This window comes from Manis javanica, chromosome 4, assembly GCF_040802235.1.
Source record: "Manis javanica isolate MJ-LG chromosome 4, MJ_LKY, whole genome shotgun sequence".
NCBI classification, from domain to species: Eukaryota; Metazoa; Chordata; class Mammalia; order Pholidota; family Manidae; genus Manis; species Manis javanica.
In genome coordinates, this window is record NC_133159.1 from 166015529 (window position 1) to 166036280 (window position 20752).

At 40.2% G+C, this 20752-nt stretch overlaps 2 protein-coding genes across 2 annotated transcripts in view; both read right to left on the minus strand.

Annotated features, from left to right (window-relative positions):
* LOC140849254 (serine/threonine-protein kinase TAO1-like) overlaps positions 1–20752 on the minus strand; it is a 171158-nt gene that overhangs the window by 117127 nt on the left and 33279 nt on the right.
* Positions 2459–13059, minus strand: LOC140849258 (transcription intermediary factor 1-alpha-like). The gene is given in 8 exon segments (XM_073236248.1): positions 2459–9811; positions 9814–10028; positions 10030–10242; positions 10244–11277; positions 11380–11903; positions 11906–11995; positions 11998–12731; positions 12733–13059. Coding segments are annotated over 8 exon segments (2985 nt in total). The 5' UTR covers positions 12768–13059; the 3' UTR covers positions 2459–9671.

A 20752-nucleotide genomic window follows, 5' to 3' on the forward strand; every position in this document is an offset into this window, starting at 1 on the left:
CTCAGTTGAGAGATAACCAAAGGCTGACACCTCTGTCTTTTGTCCCGCCATTACCTGGGCATAGAAGCCGCAAACTTGTCCTTGACTCTCCTCTTAGTTCCTCCTGTTCCTTCCATTCAGTTGGTGCCTGCTGCCTCCCAAATAGCTCTGTATTCAGCACCCCCTCTCCCAGCCCATGTAGAAAGGACCTTCAGTAAGACCTTCCCCACTTACCACAATTTCTAGAATAGTCATATAACTGTCTTCCTGCCTCCAACTTTCCCTCCCCCTTAAATCTGTTATCCTACCCAGAATGTAACCAAATGCTTATCATGACTTGCTTCTGCTTAGAATAATTCAATGGACACCATTGCTTTCAGGATAAAATTAGGATTCTTTAGCAAGTAATGTAAGGATTTACATAAACTGTAAATACTGTCTCCAATTTCATTTGTCACCTCTCCCTTTATCATATTCTAGTCACACTCTCTCTTATAATTTCCTGTGCTCACTGCTACTACGTCTTCTACACTGCATTGAGACTGTCACTACTTGTGAAGATACTAGTCTTGAAGAATCCTATGGGCAGTGACTGGTCTTCTTCAGCCTGGAGTAAGTATGTATGTACTCAATCAATGTTAAATGAATGCCTGAATGAATGAACAAAGGCTTCCAGAGGACATGTTAGCCAGTTATGCTCAATGCTCTCAGCTGGGTGAAGGGCTCTTGAGCAATTCACTAATTAATTTGATTGATGTTTTAACTATGAGGAGGATGATAACTGATGCAGGATATCTTGTTACTAAGACTTGAGTGAACTAAGTTATCCTTTGTAATACAGACCTAAATGATTTAACTGTGCCTCTAAGATTTTAGATTCAGTCAGATCCCATGAACTATTGCCAAGAAGCAAACACTCAAAGTATAAAACAAGAGTGTTAATGATTTTTAAGAAAGCTGTGATCTTGGGATGTTCACATCAGAATCCCTGCTGTAAAAAACCTCTCTTTATCAAAGTCATGACAGCGACAGGAAATAAATCAATCAAGCAGTGAGTGGCATACAGAGGAGTATCATTCTAAAGTGGTAAGGTTTTCTTGGCTCCACAGATAAGAGAAAAAGTGAAGGACAAACAGCATTTTACTCCCTTGCTCTGGAATGCTACTGGACACATAAAGCCAGATCGGCCATATATGAATCAGCTTCTCCCACTTAAAGTCAAAGAGACAAATCTCATTTTGGGGAATGAGTGAAGACAGTCATATACAAGATTGTATTTTATGGAAATAAAAAAAAGAATTATGAAACATAAAGTACATTAAACATAAGACATGCTCTCTTCCCCAATTTCTGCGAATTGTAGAAGTCTTTGAAATTGATAAAACCTGAGAGATTTAAATATCTATTAGTCAATTAGTCATCCAGGAAAAATATCTATCAAGTTAACTTCATTTAAAGTTCACCCACTGGTCACCCAATAGAATCACCTCTTATTTTACTGTCCCTTTTTTTTAATTAAGGTATCATTGATATACACTCTTATGAAGGTTTCACATGAGCAAGATTGTAGTTACTATATCAGTAAATATAAGATACCCTTATTACCAAGTCCCCCCCATACATTGAAGTCACTGTCCATCACCATAGTAAGATGCCACAGAGTCACTACTTGTCTTCTCTGTGCTACGCTGTCTTCCCTGTGACCCCACACCCCCCAAGGGTACCAAACATAATACCCCCCCAATTCCCTTCTCCCTCTCTCCTCACCCACCTTCCCTCACCCCTCCTCTTCAGTAACCTTTAGTCCCTTCTTGGGTTCTGTGAGTCTGCTGCTGTTTTGTTCCTTCACTTTTGCTTCGTTGTCACACTCCACAAATGAGGGAAATCATTTGGTGCTTGTCTTTCTCCACCTGGCTTATTCACTGAGCATAATACCCTCTACCTCCATCCATGTAGTTGCAAATGGTAGGATTTGTTTTCTTCTTACAGCTGAAAAATATTCCAGTGTGTATATGTGCCTCATCTTCTATATCCATTCAATCTACTGATGGACAGTTAGGTTGCTTCATGTCTTGGTTATTGTAAACAGTGCTGTGATAAACATAGGGGTGCATCTGTCTTTTTGAATCTCAGATCTTGTTCTCTTTGGGTAAACTCCTAGGAGTGGAATTCCTGGGTCAAATGGTATTTCTATTTTTAGTTTTTTAAGGAACCTCCATATTGCTTTCCACAATGACTGAACTAGTTTACATTCCCACCAACAGTGTAGGAGGGTTCCCCTTTCTCTGTATTCTCGCCACTATTTGTTGTTCCTTGTTTTTTGGTTGTTGGCCATCCTAACTGGTGTGAGGTGATATCTCATTGTGGTTTTAATTTGCATTTCTCTGACAATCAGCGATGTGGAGCATTGTAGGCCACCTGAATTTCTTTTCTGGAGCAGTGTCTGTTCGTGTCTTCCGCCCATTTTTTTATCAAGTTATTTGCTTTTTGGGTGTTGAGGCATGTCGGGTATGTCATTTACAAATATATTCTCCCCCACTAGCTTCCTACTTGTTGACACTCTTCCTCCTCCTGGATCTCAATTTTTACTATCTAAGCTCAAGTCTACTTCTGTGACCATTCATTAGTCTGTATCTGCAGGCCCTGACACTGCTGGCCATATCATTTTTCCTGAAATTAGTTCCGCCTGTGGCTTTTATATTCCTATGGGATCTTACATCTCCTCCACCCCAGACTATTCTTCCCTTGATGGTTCTTCCTCTTTCTAGACAATGGACCTGTGTCCAACTCAGACATTTGTGTTATTCCTGCTCAGGCTTCAACATTACATCTGGATATAGAACTTTGAGACTATTCATTTTTGGCTTTGATCTTTCTCCCAGGTCCAAGTTTGCATCCCCCACCACCTAAGGGATATTTTAGTTGCTCATCACACAATTTCTTCAAAGAAAACATGTTTGCAACCGCATATAATATCTTTTCCTTCCCTCTCCAAACAGTTTCCTTAGTGTTTTTCTACAATCGATTGACTGTTCTCTAGGGCACTCCTGATGAAACCCTTTTGCCTCTTCCTCCTTCTAACAACCAGTATAAGCCTCAGTGACTAGTGCCAAATTCCTCTACCACATATCTTACAGCCGTCCTTTCCTTGTATTTCTAATTTAGCAAATCAAAAACACTGCCAAAATACTTAATAGTTTTAACACAAAAATCAGTACTCTCCCTTCTCTTTCCTTTAGAATGCCACCAGCTTAAATTTTTTGTATATATACATTTTTGGTTTTAGTATGAACTTTTAAAAAATCTTAGTTTGATCAGGCCTTTCTCCAATCAAAAGTCTTCCAGAGTTTGATATCACCTATAAGACAACATATCATTTCTTAGCCTTACATTCGACTCCCTCGGCAGTTTGGTTTTGACCTTCTGGTCTCATTTCACACCATCTCCCATAAAAATACTGTATAAATAAAAGCCCCTGATCATGTCTCACCAAACTAAGGCAATAAAGAGAATATATGCTCAGGAATGGGACCTTTCTCTGTTTTTCTGTCTGGTCCTCAAACCAAATGTTCAAAGCCTTTATTTATAACCCAAGTTTTATCCTATGATATTCCCAGGGACACAGGAAGTCCTGACATCTCTTCTCCTCCTTTTTTTTTTTTTTCTGAGAGGGCATCTCTCATATTTATTGATCATATGGTTGTTAACAACATAAAATTCTGTATAGAGGACTCAATGCACAATCATTAATCAACCCCAAGCCTAATTCTCAACAGTCTCCAATCTTCTGAAGCATAACGAACAAGTTCTTACATGGTGAACAAGTTCTTACATAGTGAATAAGTTCTTACATGGTGAACAGTGCAAGGGCAGTCATATCACAGAAACTTTCGGTTTTGATCACGCATCATGAACTATAAACAATCAAGTCAGATATGATTATTCATTTGATTTTTATACTTGATTTATATGTGAATCCCACATTTCTCCCTTATTATTATTATTTATTTTTTTAATAAAATGCTGAAGTGGTAGGTAGATGCAAGATAAAGGTAGAAAACATAATTTAGTGCTGTAAGAGGGCAAATGTAGATGATCAGGTCTGTGCCTATAGACTAAGTATTAATCCAGGCTAGACAAGGCAACAAAACATCCACGGATGCAGAAGATTTCTCTCAAAACAGGGGGGGTGAGGTTCTAAGCCTCACCTCTGTGGATCCCCAATTTCTCACCTGTTGGCCCCCCTGCGACTGTGCCTGTCTTAGGTTGTTCCTCCCTTGAGGAATCTTACCCGTCTCTGGCTAACCAGTCATCTTCCGGGGCCATACAGGGAAATGTAAAGTTGGTAAGTGAGAGAGAAGCAATATTCTTTGAAAAGGTTAGCTTTTTACTTCTTTGCGGATTTATGCCCTGTGGCTTCTATGCCCAGCATTTGTCTTGCGGTATCTTTACCACTTGGAAGAATTATGATACTTGGTAATTTCTATATGAGGCATGAATTCTACTTAAGGGTTGTAATTAGGAAGGAAGAAGAAAAGCTATAGAAGTAGCAGATGGAAGAAAACATGGGAAGATTGATTATTTCTTTGACACATCTTCTTGTAGAGCAACATAAGCATGTATAGTCTTTAAACTACTAATTAAATTGCGGACACACATTAACATAATAGGAATACAGCTACATAACCAAAGCAGACCTACTCTCCTCCTCCTTAACAGACACTGCAGTGTAAATAATTCCAGGGTTGTTTCCTTGGTGTCAACTCTCTTTACCTCTACTAAGACTTAATTGCAAAGAAAAACAAAAGCCTACTACTGCTCCTTTATTGTACCTTCTATTTCTAATCTCAAACTCCCAGCACTTTCTTGTTTTGTGTATCCCCAACAGGTATAGTAGACATGAAATTCTACAGGTTGCCTGTAAATTATATAGAAGTAAGGCCAAGTATAAGGAAAATGATCAGTTGGGAGAGTTTTGTCCTTCTCAGCTACATAGCCAGACTAACTGATTAGAAAAACATCTGAGAAAGAAGACAGTTTACACTTTCATACAGTCTTACGCACCCTCGTCCCATAAAAGGTGAACACGGACAGGGATGTTTGTCCTTCTTACCATGCATTATTTTCATTACTCAAGAAACTTCACTGAAGGGTAAAGTCTGTAGGAATTTTGACTTTACAAGACATGCTACAGAATTCTGAGTGCTATTCTAATCAGCATCTCAATCTACAACTTAATGGTGTTTAAAAAATAGACCTTCTTTCCCCCAGTTCATGCAGAGTTAGTGATAATCATATGTTCTTAATTTGAGTTGCAGAATTTAGTTCTAAGCAAGACAACAATTTTGTAGTGTGCCCGTGAGATAAGATTCATCCAGAAATACTTAGAAATCAAATAACTGAAACAATAGAGGTTGCATCATGCACATTTACAGAAAGAAAAATACATGAAAAAGTCACCAGGGAGTACTAAAGATACCCTCAAATAATGAGGCTTAAAAGCCTAAGAAAATTTAAGGAGTAACAACAGAAGACCAATAGATGTTCAGAGACAAAGATAATTAGGCATTTTAAGTGGCTGTGTGGTATAACAGAAAGAGAATGTGATGTGGAGTCAGAAAGCCTTGGTTCAAATGTGGGCTCTGCCACTCACAAGCCACAGGCCCTGGGGCACTTCATCTCTAAGACGGTGAGACTTGGAGGGCTGAGACCAGCATGAGGCCAGTGAGGCACAGGTCTCAGGGGAACTTTGAAGAGGAGGCAAAGAAACTCACTAATCAAGATAAGTAATATTTGAATGCAGCTCTCAAAATTGAAATTAATGCCAAAAATAGCCATTTAGAACAAAATAAAATTTTTTATCATGACAGGATCCAATTCTGCACTTACTTGCACGACTTACACAGCTTGCCTCATCTTAATCCTGGCCCTGTCAGATCCTGCATGAATTTAAATCTTTAAAATATTGCATGAAATGTTATTTATTTTAATTGTGTTGTTTTTTTGGCACTCCCTTTAATTTTGTGCCTGGGGTGAGTGCCTCATGTGCCTCACCCTAGTCCCAGGGCTGCTCCTGATCTGACATTTCTCATTTGTGCAAACAGTAACATTGGAAACCAAAAAACACCATTTTCATGGGGTTGCTGTGAAGATCAAATGAGATACTTGCATATGTTAAGGTAAGGACTTTTTTTTTAGTATTATTATTATTTTAGGAAGAGTTGGAATAATCAATGAGGCTGAAAGATGGCATAACACAACTCCCAGAAAGCAGCTCTGGCCAGTTGTCCTACTTCTCTCTCCTATTCCGTGCCAGCTCTCTCTGGGCCCTTTAGTCTCCTACATGGTTCCGAAATGCCTTCAAGAACAGCCTGCTCTGTCCTGGGCCCCAAGCTGCACAGACAAGTGTTACCGAGTACAATGGATAAGGATGGGACCCAGCAGAGGACATACACAAGGCATCTTCCTGGCACATTAATTCTATCCATCTTTTTGAGAGGAACACACATGGAATAGAAAACCTAAAATAAACAGAAAAGCTAAGATTCAAAAAGAAACTTCAGTGACATTTCACATTTGTAGCAGGCCAAACTGGGCTATGCCTCAGACTTACTGGGAATGAGTTCCTCTCGTTTTTAGGGCTTACTCCAGGGAAAGATAGGGAAAGACTGAAGTCCTGGTCTTGGGGCATCCATCCCAGCCCTGGTTAGCTTGTCCATATGTTCATTTGACAAACATCCAGCCCACTGATTATGTGCCAGACACTGGAAATCTGGAGACAAAGTATAGCCCCTGTCTTCAAGAAGCTATCTATCTGGGCTATCAGAGTATCAGAAGAACTGTACATATGGTAGATGGAGGCTTTCATTCATTCAAAACATTCTCATTGGGTGACACTTGTTAGGCACTGTTCTAGGCACTGGGCAGAGAGCAGTGAATAAAACACAAACATTTCTCTGTACTGTAGAGCTCATATTTGAGAGGGATTCTTGGGTTAGTCCAAGACTAGTCTAGGAAAGCTCAGACTTCCTATCTCATTCCAGCGCATCAGCATGGTAGACCTAAAAAACCTAGTAGGAAATCAAACATGAAGCTACAAGTTTTCAATTTCTTCATAAGACGATCTGTTCCATGATCCAGTAGGGATAAATAGGCCCTCCAATATCTGAGAGAGAGGGCTCCTAGAATCATGATAGGGCCAAATGGACATCTCTGTACAGATCCTTGGGAAACTGCAACTAAGGTAATCATTTATTTTGGGCTACTCTGAATTTTCAAATACAAGTCTACGCTTCTTGAAGACCAATATCATCTCATCACTTATGTCTCTCTCTGCCCTCTTAGCCTGGGCACTTAATCAATACTTGATTTAATGCAGGATATGAACTGAATAATATTTTCTAAATAAGTTGTGTCAGCTGTAGATATCCTTCCCCTAGCCACCACATAATGAAGTCTGTGCCCGTGGATCAGAAGTAGGGTAGTTGCACATATGGAAGAAATGGTTAAGGCTGATGATCATATACATACAGTTCTAGTTCAAGAGCACAATGAAAATGTACTCATCCTCAACCTTTTCACAGAGGCAATAAAATGGTCAAAACACTGCCACAGTCATAAGATTATTAGTTGTCTTTATATAATGTCTAATACTTTTCAAAGCTCTTTCAAAATCACAATTTCATTTGATTCTTACATCAAAGCTATGAAGTAAATAGGGTGAGCAATACCATTTCAGGGATGAGAAAACAGATACCAAACAGGTCTCACCTACAGTCACATAGCTAACCAGTGAGTTTAGGAGAACAGCTGGACTCCCATCGTAATGCTCATTCCGTAACACCAGACTATGGAGATAGAAGCATTGGTTTCCCAAGTTTCAAAATGCCTGGCACACAGTAAGCTCGGACTGTCTTATTTATCTCTGTTACCCCAGCATCTAGAACAACACTTAAATGAATGAATGAACAATGAATGGATGAATGGTAATGAATGGAGGCATGAAGTAGTGGCAACGCTGAAAGAAGGCTTGACTCACACTGTAGCTTTACAGGCAGCAGCTTTCATAAAATGACATGAAACTGATTTCACAAATGCTTTTCAAAGGCTTCTAAATTGCTCTTTTTACTTCCTTACCTGATTAGCTTTAAACCAAAGGAGATGTTTTTCCCTGACCTATTTTCAAAGCTAATCTTTAAATCCCTAGGTTACAAAATCCTAAGGATGAAATATTTGTTCTGTGAAATAGTATAATGGTTCAGGCAAGAAAAACTTTAAGAGTGTAAGTATACTGATTAAATTCCCAGGATTCAAGATACTGAAAGTTATATTAAAATGCCTTAAGTGAGATGAGTCTCTATTGAAGATAGTTGAGCTGCCAGTATTTCAAAAGTTACTCAAATCATAAACCCAATTACATGAGAAGAGTAACAGCAGAGCGCAGAAGCCAAACTGAAAAAGTAAAAATCAGATGCTTCCTTTAACAATAAAGGCTTTATGATACTGGATCGTGATTGAATTTGAATACTTAAGTGCAGTTTTCTGATTGAAAACAAGAAGTTTAGCATTTCCAATCTTCTGAACTTCACCACTTTTCCGTTCCCGCCATAAATGAATGAAGCTGGGGTTCAGCTTGCATAAACTTGCTCTGCACAACATCCAGCACAATAGTCATTGTCAATAAATGTTAAACAACACATTTGGATAATTCCACAGGTAATTCTACAAATTTGGATAATTCCATGTCCTGCAAGTAAGGACATGATTCTGTGATGACTACTGAGTACGTTGATTGACTCACCAAACAGTGATTTTTCTCCCCTTCTTCACTGAAGTGTACACATCAGGCTTTCTCTGCTAGAGCTATCCAACTCTTTTCTCTGCAGGCTTCACTCAACACATTGTGCCTCTTTGTATACATGGAATAAGATCATTTCTCTACAGAGAACAGAGCCATGTTTGTCTTAAAATCTGTGCTATAGGATACTGGGGATTTAAAGAATTAACCCACGATAAAATTGGAAGAAAAATAAAAATAAAAATAAGAATAGGAAGGGACTCCCCTAGATCTAAATCCTCATTTTAGAGCAAACTCAAGCCCAGAGAGGAAGAATGAATGATCCCTGGTTCAACATCCAACTGGGGGAGTCAGCAAGACTACAATCCAGATGGGTGGGGGTGCACAAAAGTGCAGTCACATGTGTATATAAAATATATATTTAGCCCCAATAAATCAAAGTAACCTGTCCCGAACTGCAATCATCCTTTTGCTACATACAGTGCTATTTCGGTGGAGTACTGCCACTCAGATGACTTCATCTCTAATTTTCTCCTTTTGGTTCTATTTTAAAGAACACATTTTCACATTGAACTATAACACCAGTAACTTAGCCTAAGGAATCAGACTCTCCCGATAATCAGACATTATCAGACACTACCTCCACTACCTCCACCACAGTCTGACTCATCACAGAGCTATCTCCTCCCATATTCCTTGATTTGAAAGCTAAACCCAAGAGTAGTGTAGTTAGGATGCATTCCAGCTCTGGCTTTGATGCTCCTTTGGGCCCATAGAAAAGTCAAAGAATCTTCCTAAAACATTTTTTTTCTTTGTAATGATGTTAAATTACTCACAAAATGTTTATTAAAAACAAAACAAAAGTCTAAAAACCAGCACATGCCAATGGTGCTGCTTATTTAAGCAACTGGCGTTCCTCTATGCTTTTGAGGCGTTTCTTCCGGGGCTGTACAAAGTCATCATCTGTATCATCACTAAATTTATTATCTTCTGATTCATTCCTGAATTCTAGTTTAGGAAACCTTTTTTCTGGTAAAGGTTCTTGAGGAGTTCTTCAAAATAGTTTTCAAGTTTTATGCCAGCGTTGGCTACTTCTGAATCAGGCTCATTGAATTCAGCACAATTTTGAAAGATCAATCTAAAGTCAGCTACAAAATCTTCAGGGTTTGTGTACATAGAAAAATCTTCTTGTAGTCTTTTCTTGATGGTTGACAAGTCCATTGGATTTTTAATTATTTTGTAATAATCAGGCAGTTAGAGGAACTGGATCTTGAAAAGCCAGGCTCATTTCATGGCAGTAAAGAAATAAAAGTAGGCGCTCACACTTCCTTATATCTATTGGTGTTAATTTAACAAGGACTTCTGGTTTCTTTTTTTCTGAGTTGTGACTGGGAGCATCACAATCATATTCAACTTCTGGTTTAGATAAGTCTCGGCAGAAAGTGCAGATTCATTCTCCACTTGGTGGGTGCATGACAAGAAAGATGGAATACTTTGGGACACTTATCACAGCACAGGAGCTCCCCTCCATTCTGACAAACTGCACAACAGTCCTCATTGGGGTCGTCTTCTTTCTTTGTCTCTCCAACATGAAGCGGTGACTTCTGGGAGGCATCCAGCCACTCAGACTTTGCATATGAGGAATTTTCCTGGTGACGTCCAGGTTGATCTCCTGTGCTATCAGGAGCATCTGATCTTAGCACAGACTCCTCAGAAGCAGAGCTCTGACTGCTATTTAATAGCAGGGAGGTAAGTATGCTTCTTGGATAATTGGTATTTTGAGGCCTAGATTCTTCATCTGATTCTTGTTTCACTACAACAACAGGAAAATCATAATTTTCAGGTGGTCCACTGTTTTCTTGTTTTATTTGGATTGGCTCCAACATGACCACTGGGACTTTGTGTGTAGAATCGGCTCCCGTTGGTTTGCTGGAAGAGCCAGAGCTTCCTCTGCTCCCCACACTGGAGGCACTAGGTGAACGTATTGGTGGGTGTACACTAGTCATAGTAACAGGTCCTGCAAGGCCTGGAGATGGTACTGATGAATTTGGTGACTGGACGGTTCTGTTTGAGGGTGGTCTTGGCTGGCCATGATCTATACTAGGATCTTTCTTCACAATATTGTCCAGCATAATAGTACTTGAACAGTCAATATCTGGAAGAGAAGGAAGATTGTAAGAACCTCCCACTGGTGAGCTCAAATCAATCATAGGTGAACCAAAACCTTTGCCATCGTGTCCTACTGCACTAGTAATAGTGGGACTGGAAGGAGTAGAGGATATGCTGCTGGCAGTTGACGGGGCAGCCTGCCCACTGCTGATCTGCCACTGTTTTATGGCTTGTTGAGCCAAGAAAGCCATCTGCAGAGGGTTGGGCTTTATTGCTTGTCGTGGCACATTCTGGTTTGGTGGATATCTCAGCTGTTGAGGATGAGGAGGAAGAACTGGTCCATTAGGTTTGGGGCTGTGATTTTGAAAATTTATCAGATGTGGAGGGGTTTGCTGATGAGAGATGGAAGGTTGCTGGATGGGCCCCTGCACTCTAGGGTTTGGTAAACCCACAGGTGCTGGCCTCCGTTGCACCTGTTGCCTCTGAGCCATTACCTGTTGCTGCATATGCTGGAGTCGTAACTGAGCTAGGCTGATCTGTGTTGGAAACTTGGATAACTGCTTTGAAGATAAACCACCTGGTGGCTGTGAATTCTGTTCCACGACAGGGTTCTGCTTAGGCATTTGTAGCTGACTCTCTTTATCTTCGATTACTAAAGAACCTAAATTGATAATATTTTGAGCCCAGAAACTAGGATCACAGTGAAACTGGATGGTATTGTTGGTCACTGGGGAAGCATCACACCTTGCTCAAAGGAGGTGCCGTAGTCGGTATGTAATCAGTCGCTTGCTGTACAGTAATGCTGTACTACTGCCGCTGGAAACGGCCTATTTGGAAAAATGCATTACATGTTCCAGCTGTTTAGAGAGCCCAGCCACTTCCTGTTGCTGTTGCATGAGTTTCATGCGATGGTCCTTTGCAAGGCTCTCAAGCTGATGCAACAGAGCTTTTCCTTTTTTATTTATTTCTACCATCAATGTAAATATAGCAACTTTAATATCCTGTTTCACCTGCTTTGATTTTGATTTACTTCAATTATCCTGTTTTGCATCTGATTTCCTGTGAATTTTATGTATTTTTTTTTTTCCATCAGTTTTGTGATTAGGGTATGATCACTTTCTGATTCTGAAAAGCTTCTTCTATAAATTGGTATCTATGCTCTTTATGTTCTAATAACTGGCAGTCTCCACATGTCAGTTTGTCACATGTTTCACAGTAAAGCTTCAGCTGCTCCTTATGAAAAGGACAGAACACTGGTCGCTGACTAGTCATACCAACTGCCTCTGGAGATACTTCCTCTTTCTGTCTCACGGTGTGATCTTTTGTGAACTTCACCCTTTGGTGAGCTCGGATGCATGTCTTGCAGAGCCATTCAACACACTCGACACAAAACCCATTAGTTTCTGCATTGTCCTCACAGCTTGTACACACCTGATTAGACTTTTCAACTGTACTGCTGGGAACCTCAGTAGTGTCTTTCACAAAAAAATTATCTATGATGTGTCTCTCTGCACAGTCTTGGCTGCAAACTGGACATCGAATGACTCCAACTTGGGTGGCGAACGGCGAGGAGCCGCTGACCAGCGAGCCGGTGGCGGGGACGGGCGGCGGGGTCTCGGCCGAGCCCAGCATGGGCGCCGGCAGCAGGAGGTAGCGCCGGGGCGCGGGCAGGCAACGCTGGCAGAAGGAGTGCAGACAGGGCAGCAGCTTGGGCGCTCGGCTCTGGATGTTCTGGTGGCACACGGCGCAAGGGTCCAACAGGTTGAGCCGGGCCGCCTCGCCTCCGCGCTCCGAGTCCGGGCCCTGCCGACTCTCGGCCTCGTTCTCCCCGCTCGGCGCTGTCGGGGGCCGCCGTCGCCGCCTTCTCCACAGCCACCTCCATTGTCCTGTCCCGGTCCCCGTGTGCCGCCGCCTGCCGCCGCCCCCGCCCCCGACGACCTCCTCCTCCTCCTCCTCCCAGGCAGCTCGGGTGACCCGAGGGAGGAGGGGGGAGGCAGCGCCGGGCCGAGGAAGCCTTCTCAGGCCCCGGCGATCCGCCTCCCGGGTGGCGCGGCCGGAAGAACGGTGTCTGTCAGCGGCGACCGGCTGCGCCTCGTGAGCTTCGCCAACCGCCGTGGCGCTCGTCAAATCCACACAGCCCGAATCCACTAACCTCCCAGCCTTCCTCTGGGGGTACCCGGCCGGCTGAGGCCCCGCCCCCACCCTCCCTCTCCCAACAACTAAAACATTTTTAAAAGAAATACTGATTGAGCAACTTGCAGAGCAAATATTCTGTATCTGCTGCTGAACTAGACACTTTACATATGGTATGACAATTCATTTTCTAAAAGTGACAGGTACTCTGGGAAGTTTATGATCTTACCAGATCCTATTAACAACCAGAAGGATGGTATAATTATTTTTCCTATTTCACAAAGAAGGAAACCAAGGCTTAATTAGTTCTTACATTATCTTTCCTATTTTACAGTATAGGATCCTGAGGTTAAAGAAGCCTTACCGAACATATACACAATGGAATACTATTCAGCCATAAGAAACAAATCCTACCATTTGCAACAACATGGATGGAGCTAGAGGGTATTATGCTCAGTGAAATAAGCCAGGCGGAGAAAGACAAGTACCAAATGATTTCCCTCATTTGTGGAGTAAAACAACGAAGCAAAACTGAAGGAAGGAAATAGAAGCAGACTCACAGACTCCAAGAAGGGGCTAGTGGTTACCAAAGGGGAGGAGTGAGGGAGGGCAGGTGGGGAGGGAGGGAGAATGGGATTGAGAGGTACCATGATTAGTGCAGATGGTGTGTTTGGGGTCACCAGGAGAACAGTGTAGCACAGAGAAGGCAGGTAGTGACTCTGTGGCATCTTACTACACTGACGGATGGGGCCTGTAATGGGGTATGGGGGTGGGACTAGATAATAAGGGTGAATGCAGTAACCACATTGTTTTTCCTGTGAAACCTTCACAAGATTGTATATCAATGATACCTTAATTAATCAATCAATCAATCAATTAATTAAAGAAGCCTTACGGAGGATCTGCTTAACACAACCAGCTGACTGGCTAGGAGTGGCAGGGCCAGGATTTAAACCAATATCTAGATAACTCCAAAGTCTGCCACAGTGGACACCGTGAGGTGCCTTACAGATGGTTCCTCAAGAATGGAACAGCTGGGAGTGCTGCAGGCACAAAGTCTGCTGCTCTCAGCACCTCTGGGGTCTGCTTTAGTTAAAGAAAGCTGCCTTGTCCAAGATCATGTTCCTTCCTGGGGTGCCTGGAATCCAATGGCTGGTCAATGAGGTATAAATGGCCCTCATGTCATTATATAAAGCAAAACAAGTAATTCCCCAATTTTACACAGAATGCCCTATCTCCTTACCTTAAACAAAACTTTGTTCTTCCTGGAGGCCCTGCTTCCTTCTGTCTGGAGGTTACCTGTTTTTCCCACTTTCTAGGCCAACAGGGCCAGGAAAAAAGAGAGATGAGTGGGGTGAGTGGCGGTATTCCCTTGGATAAAATCATATAATCATGCTGATAGTCACTAGCACAAAACTAGTTTTCAACACCAACTGGGCTTTCAGGCTCACCTATTCTTCCTTTTGTCTATTACAAGCCAGCCCTTATTTCCATTTCTCAGATTTTTCTAAAACTCACCACTCTCTTCAATACAGCTGTTAGTCCCTGCTTTGCTTTCTTCTTTCAGTGCACAAATTTATCTCTTTTTTCACAGAAAAGAATGTCCATCAACTATGATCTTCAACTTCCTGCCCTAATACTATAAAATTATGTACATCTACACCTACCCTTGTTGCATTCCTCCAGTCTCAAAGGACTGCCCTTGACCCTACGCCCTGCTCTCTCTAACTGGCAGCTACTGCATGAATCTTACCTTCTTATTCTTCTCTCTTCAACCTCTTTCATTTTACTGGCTGCTCTGGTTAGTAAAGCATTTACTTATTTTCTATCCCCCAAAACCAACAGCACCGCCACCACCACCAAACCGTCTCATCCTTGTGTTCTTCTCCAGCTATTCTCCACTTCCTTGGCCGTATCAACTCTGTCTACTTTCTTACTTTTCATTCATTTACTTATTGATACCTGGCTTTGCCCGGCCTGCCTAAAGTCATCGCTGACTTCTCATCTAGCCCTATCTTACTTAACTGGTTGTTTGCATCTGATACCAAAGATTAGCCCCTACTTGAAACTACTATTTTGTTTGTGGGACAACATCTTGGTTCTCCTGGAACTTCTTGGATCATTCTTCTCCATTTCTTTTATGGGCTCACTCTTCTTTGAGCACCTTTTAAATAGCAGGGTACTCCCAGGGTTCATCCTCAGTCCTCTTATCTTTATTACTGAGCATTCTTGTCCTAGGAAGCTTACCCATTAGTAATTTCAACTATTCTCTTTGTGACAATGACTGCCAAATCTTTATTTGCAGCTTAAATCTCCCATAAGTTTGACTTGCATACCCTTCCTTATATTCTCCTTAGTTCGTTTCTACTGGTATTGGTGTCTACCTACCTAACTTAGAAACCTAACAGTCTTCCTTCACTTTGCCCTTTCTCCCCACAATCAGTAACTAAGTATTGCCCTTTTTAACTTCTAAATGCTTTTTAACCCCCTAAATATTTCTTGAACCTATTTTCTCTAGCCCCTCCCCATCATCACAGTGCTAATTTAGGCCCTTATTGTCCTTGCCTGAACTACTGCAATGGCCACCTAACTGGTCTTCCTGGTTCAAGCTTTAATATCTTCAAGTCCACTTTCCCACAGTCAACTGAAGGGTCTGTCTAAAACTCATATACGATTGGATTGCTCCATCCAATGCTACCTATAATAACAAAAACACCAAATGACCTGTATGCAACATACCTTTACTTGGCATGATTCAAACTTTGCCAGTCTCTCTGGCTACATCAATCACTACTCCCTATCTCCAGCTTTATGCTCAGCAACACCTAAGGACTCATAATTTCTCATGCACATCATGCTACTTCCTTACTTTACTTCAGGTCACACTGCTGTCCCTTCTGCCCAGAACATCCCCATTCTTTCTCCCCCTACCTGGCTAACCCTCTCTCATTCAAGACTCAGTTCACTTGTCATATTGAGGATGTCTTTCTTGATGCCAAAAGGATTAGGTGTCTCGCCTGTGTTCCTGTGATACCAGTACATATCGCTGCCATCATAATTCTACATTGCTTCAAAATGGTTTGTTTATGTGTCTATCTCCTTGTTTTGGCAACAAAACTTGGTAGCTTAAAACAAGAGTCACTTATTTTGCTCAGGAACCATCAATTTGGGCAGGGTTCAGTGAGAATGGCTAGTCTCTGCTCCATGCGGTATCAGCCAGGGCAGCTCTCCCAGAGCTGGAGGATCTGCTTCCAAGATGGCTCATCCCAAGGGCTAACAAGCGGGTGCTGGCTATTAGTTACTTTCCACCTGGGCCTTTCCACAGGGCAATTTAGGCTTCTTCACAGCATGGTGGCTGGGTTTCAAGAGTGAGTGATCCAAGAAACAGGAAATGGATCCTGTTAGTTTCTTAAATTGGGTACAATTTCTGAATAGAAAATGAATAGATCTCTGCCACACTCTATTGTCAGACAGGCACAAAGCCCAGGTTCAAGGGGAGAGGGCATAGCCCCATCTTTTGATGGGGGGAGTGTCAAAGAATTTAGGGGGGCATGTTTTAAAACTACCACACTCCTTTACTGGACTATGGGCTCTTTTAGGACTCACAGACATGGCATGTGTCTGCTGAATGAATGGATTCATTACTGGACCAATTTGCCTACATGAAACTTCACAGTCTTAATCAGTCAATTGCACCACGGAGGTTCATTCTAAACAACTCAGCCACATCAATTAGTAAGAGGATTAAGGCTCAAAGGAAATTAGGCTTAAAGTCTCATAGCATTTTAGAAATGGGAGGGATTTATGAGCTAATCAAATTTTTTAGTCCATTTTACAAACAACAACAAAACAAAGCAAAAAAAAAACTGAGGTACATAGAAAAAAGAAACTATATGGGTCAGCTATATAAAATAGCAATGATTTAGATTTTGCTGAATATGGAAAACACATGCTATTCACTTGCTCAGTTTCTTCTAGCAAGTCAGAGCTAATTAAACTTAAGAATCTGATTGAGGAGAGCTGTTAATTTTCTCTTTTAAAGGAAGACACTATTTACTTTTGCAAATTCGGTCCCATTACAGCTATTATTGTAATTCAATTATTTGATGACACCCTATATGTCTTGGTTAAAATGTTTTGTGGCACCGACATGCATCTAGCCATTAAATAGAATATGAAGAAATGCATAAGACCTTAGTTATTAGACATCTTTAAACATGTCCGATTGAAACACATGTGAGCAATAGAAGTATCCGTGTTTGAATTATTAAATATGACTATTAAAGTCAAAAGAAATGAAATAATTTGACACCAGTAAGGATCAGGATACAAGCCTAATTCTAAAAGGTGAAATTTTGACTAAAAATAAATAAATAAATAAATTAGTTAACTGGATTCAGAGAGATATCTAGGTATAGCTTTAGAAGTGCACATTTAGACAGACCTAAAAATATTTAATCTCTTCTAAGGCTTTCTGAGGAGCCTCTAAAACACTAGGTAATCTTACGTAAGTTATGACTGTGACTACCAAAAAAAGAAAAAAAATCACTGGGAATTGCCAATTAACTGAACAAGCAGTAGCATTTTACCAAGAAAGTAAAATCATTTTTTCCAAAGAAACGAACCTTTTTCTCGGAATTCTTCCGTGTGGCAGAACATTCAGGAAATTGCATTTCCTAAATGTAATTATCTTATAAATTAGACTGCTTACATGACTTCATTTCAAGCAATCTGGTTCTAAGAAGGACACAATTCTAATTTAGCAATTCCATAATAAAGATAAGTTATATAGGATGTTGGCTTTACAAGACAAACTATGAGGTATATTAATATCATTATCTGCACTCCCTACCCACTGTTTATGCAGGTACTACTTTTCACCCAGTATAACATCTGAGAAGCTGCAAAGTCCCCTGGACCTTATCAGTGACAAAGGGAAAGTAAAAAACAAAAACAAAAAAAACCCCATTCCCCAAAACCCCTCATGTAACCTATCTGAGACACCCGAAACACCCATCCACAAAGACAGCATCTTTTTTGTTTTAAAAGACTGTTAGACTGCATCTTCTATGTTAAACTATTAAAACAATGGCAGATTTGTAGAAGAAAATTTTGCTTAAAACTTTGATCAACTTAGGCACTGAGTATTCGTGCTTTTGGAATTTTTTGCCTTCTAACCTAATTGGCATGGGAAAGGGAACTCAGCATGGGCCGTGCTTTGCTTTTAGTCACAAAGGGCGAAAAACCAGCCTTGCAAATGTATGTTGATGAAACGAGTGACATTCAAAGTCCACTCACTTGTTTTGGAGTAAACAGGGAAATATTTTACTCAAAATTTCTTCAAAGTGATTTTCTGGAAGTTATTTTGGCAACTGAGTGAGACTTGAGTTCCAAACACTCCACACAAAAATCTGGCAAAGACTGGATGTAGGTGAGAAAAGGATTCCTCACAAGCTCCCAGTGATTTTTCAGTCCTGAGTTGGGAAGCTACTGCCCAAATTTATTCTTTAGACAGACTGAGTTAAATTTCTCCCCTTGCTGAATTCACCTTCAGGAACCTGCTTTTTGAGAACTTCAGTAAGTCAGAAAATTTTAAGACATGTTTGGTACAGCATAATGGTTAGGAAAGCAGACTCTGGCAGCAGACTGGGTCTGAATCCTGGCTCTGCCAATTATCAGCTGGGTGCTCTACAGCAAGCTCCTGAGACCTCTCTGCACCTCTGTATCCTTACGTGTAAAATATGTAAACACTATCTGTACCTATTTCTGATGATCTTGAGTACTACATGAGGTAATACACATAACAAAAAGCATCAGAAAAGTATCTAACATGCAGGAAGCTCTTTAAAAGTGTGAGTCTCATTAGTACAACAGCTGGACTTTAGCTGCAAAAACATAGTCTATCAGGTAATGATGTTTGATTTTACCCCTTGAAATTTCAGTTCTTTGTATATAAACCGTAAAAGGGCATCTTTCAGAAATGTTATGCTTTGCTGAATGTTTGCAAGTTTGAAGCAGTTGCCTTTGTCCTTATTGATTGTCTCGGTAACGATACAACATAATCCTTCAGTTCGGAAATCTTTCCAAACACTTTTCCTTCTGACATGATTGAAAAGGTCCAACAGAATATAGAATAATATAAATAGTCACTGTTTATTTCTTCCTGTAGTTTGGTTTCAATTTTTAACATTAAACTCTTCAATTCATCTGGAATGTATTTTAATGTGAAGTATAAATTTTGGATTTAAATAGTGTTATTAAAATGTTAGCCAATGGTTCCAAAAATTTTTCTTGAATGAGCCAACTTCTCCACTAACTTGAAAATCTAATACATGCCAAAATCTTATATGTGCTTATTACAATAGTTGCCTATTTACTTATTACTGTTCTCCCACGGGAACTTAAGTTTCACAAAGAAAGAGACTCAGTTACTTTGGTTCACCACTGGTCACCAGAGTTCTGCTACTGGGCTTTTAGGAATGAATGGCTGAAAAAGGCTTTCCTCTCCCAATCTCTGAATGTGATTACTGTTATTACTGATTTTCTAAAGATAAACAGATGCAACATTATTGAAACTAATCTGAACTGATCATATCTATGATTCTTTCAATATGCTGCTATATTTCCTTTGCTAATATTTGACTTAAGATTTTGTATAGGTAGCTTTAAGTGAAGGTGTTCTTAATTTTTATGAACAAAACAAAGTAGAATTTGGTCATAGCCATCCTAGGTTCATAAAATAACCTGAGAAATTTTCCATATTTTACCATGCTTTCAAATAAATTAGATAGCACAGGAAATACCTGTTCCTTTAGGCTTTGACAGAATATGATAAATATATCTAGAATTTGCACTTCTGAGGAGGAAGGAATCTTTCTTTCAATCCGACTTTTGTCAATCTCATTCATAGTTTTTGCTGTATTAAGTCAATTTTGGTTATTTTAAATAATTTGTTTTTGCTTATTCATTTTGTAGATTGAATTTACTGTCATAGGGTTAAAATTCCTTTTTTATTTTTAAAAAAGTATTAAAAATTTTGCAATTTAAAATAAATTCTCTGTGCATCTATGGTCATACGTTTCTTCTTTTTTTAAAAAATATTTGCTTCTGGGTCATGTTATGATTGGATTTAAAAAATCAACTTAAATCCTTGTCTTCTAACAGAATAGGGGAGTCACTGTGGTAATGAATATGTTCAGTTTTAATGTTAAACTATATTCTTTTTATTTTATGCTTCCAAAATGTTTTCACCTTTCCCCTTCTCCCTGAGCCATACTGATTAAGAAGATCCTTCCCCCCAGCTTTTAGCCAATTTATTAGGAAGCTACTCGTTTTATTTCTATTCTAGTTCTGCTTATTTTTAACCTTCCCTTACCCTGCCTTTCTTTCTTGAAGCCAATAATAAAACAGCATTTTTTGAGTCTCCTTGCAACCTTCCCTCTTCCATCTGCCAAATTACTGAAATACTTTAGAATCCCAGATCCCTGTTATTATTGGTCCATTATATTATTCTTTTTATGAAGAATGATTATCAGTAGTATTACGGTTTACTCCTATACTGTTATTCACAGTTAATTCCATACCACTTGAAAATACTCTAATTTCTTCCCCCTATTGAGTTCTTTATTCTAATTATTTGTTTGTCTCTACTATACCTTTGCATAATTTTTTTCAGAGCAAGCACATCATGAGTGGGATATTCTGCAGGTTTTCAGTAACAAAGATGATCTTTTT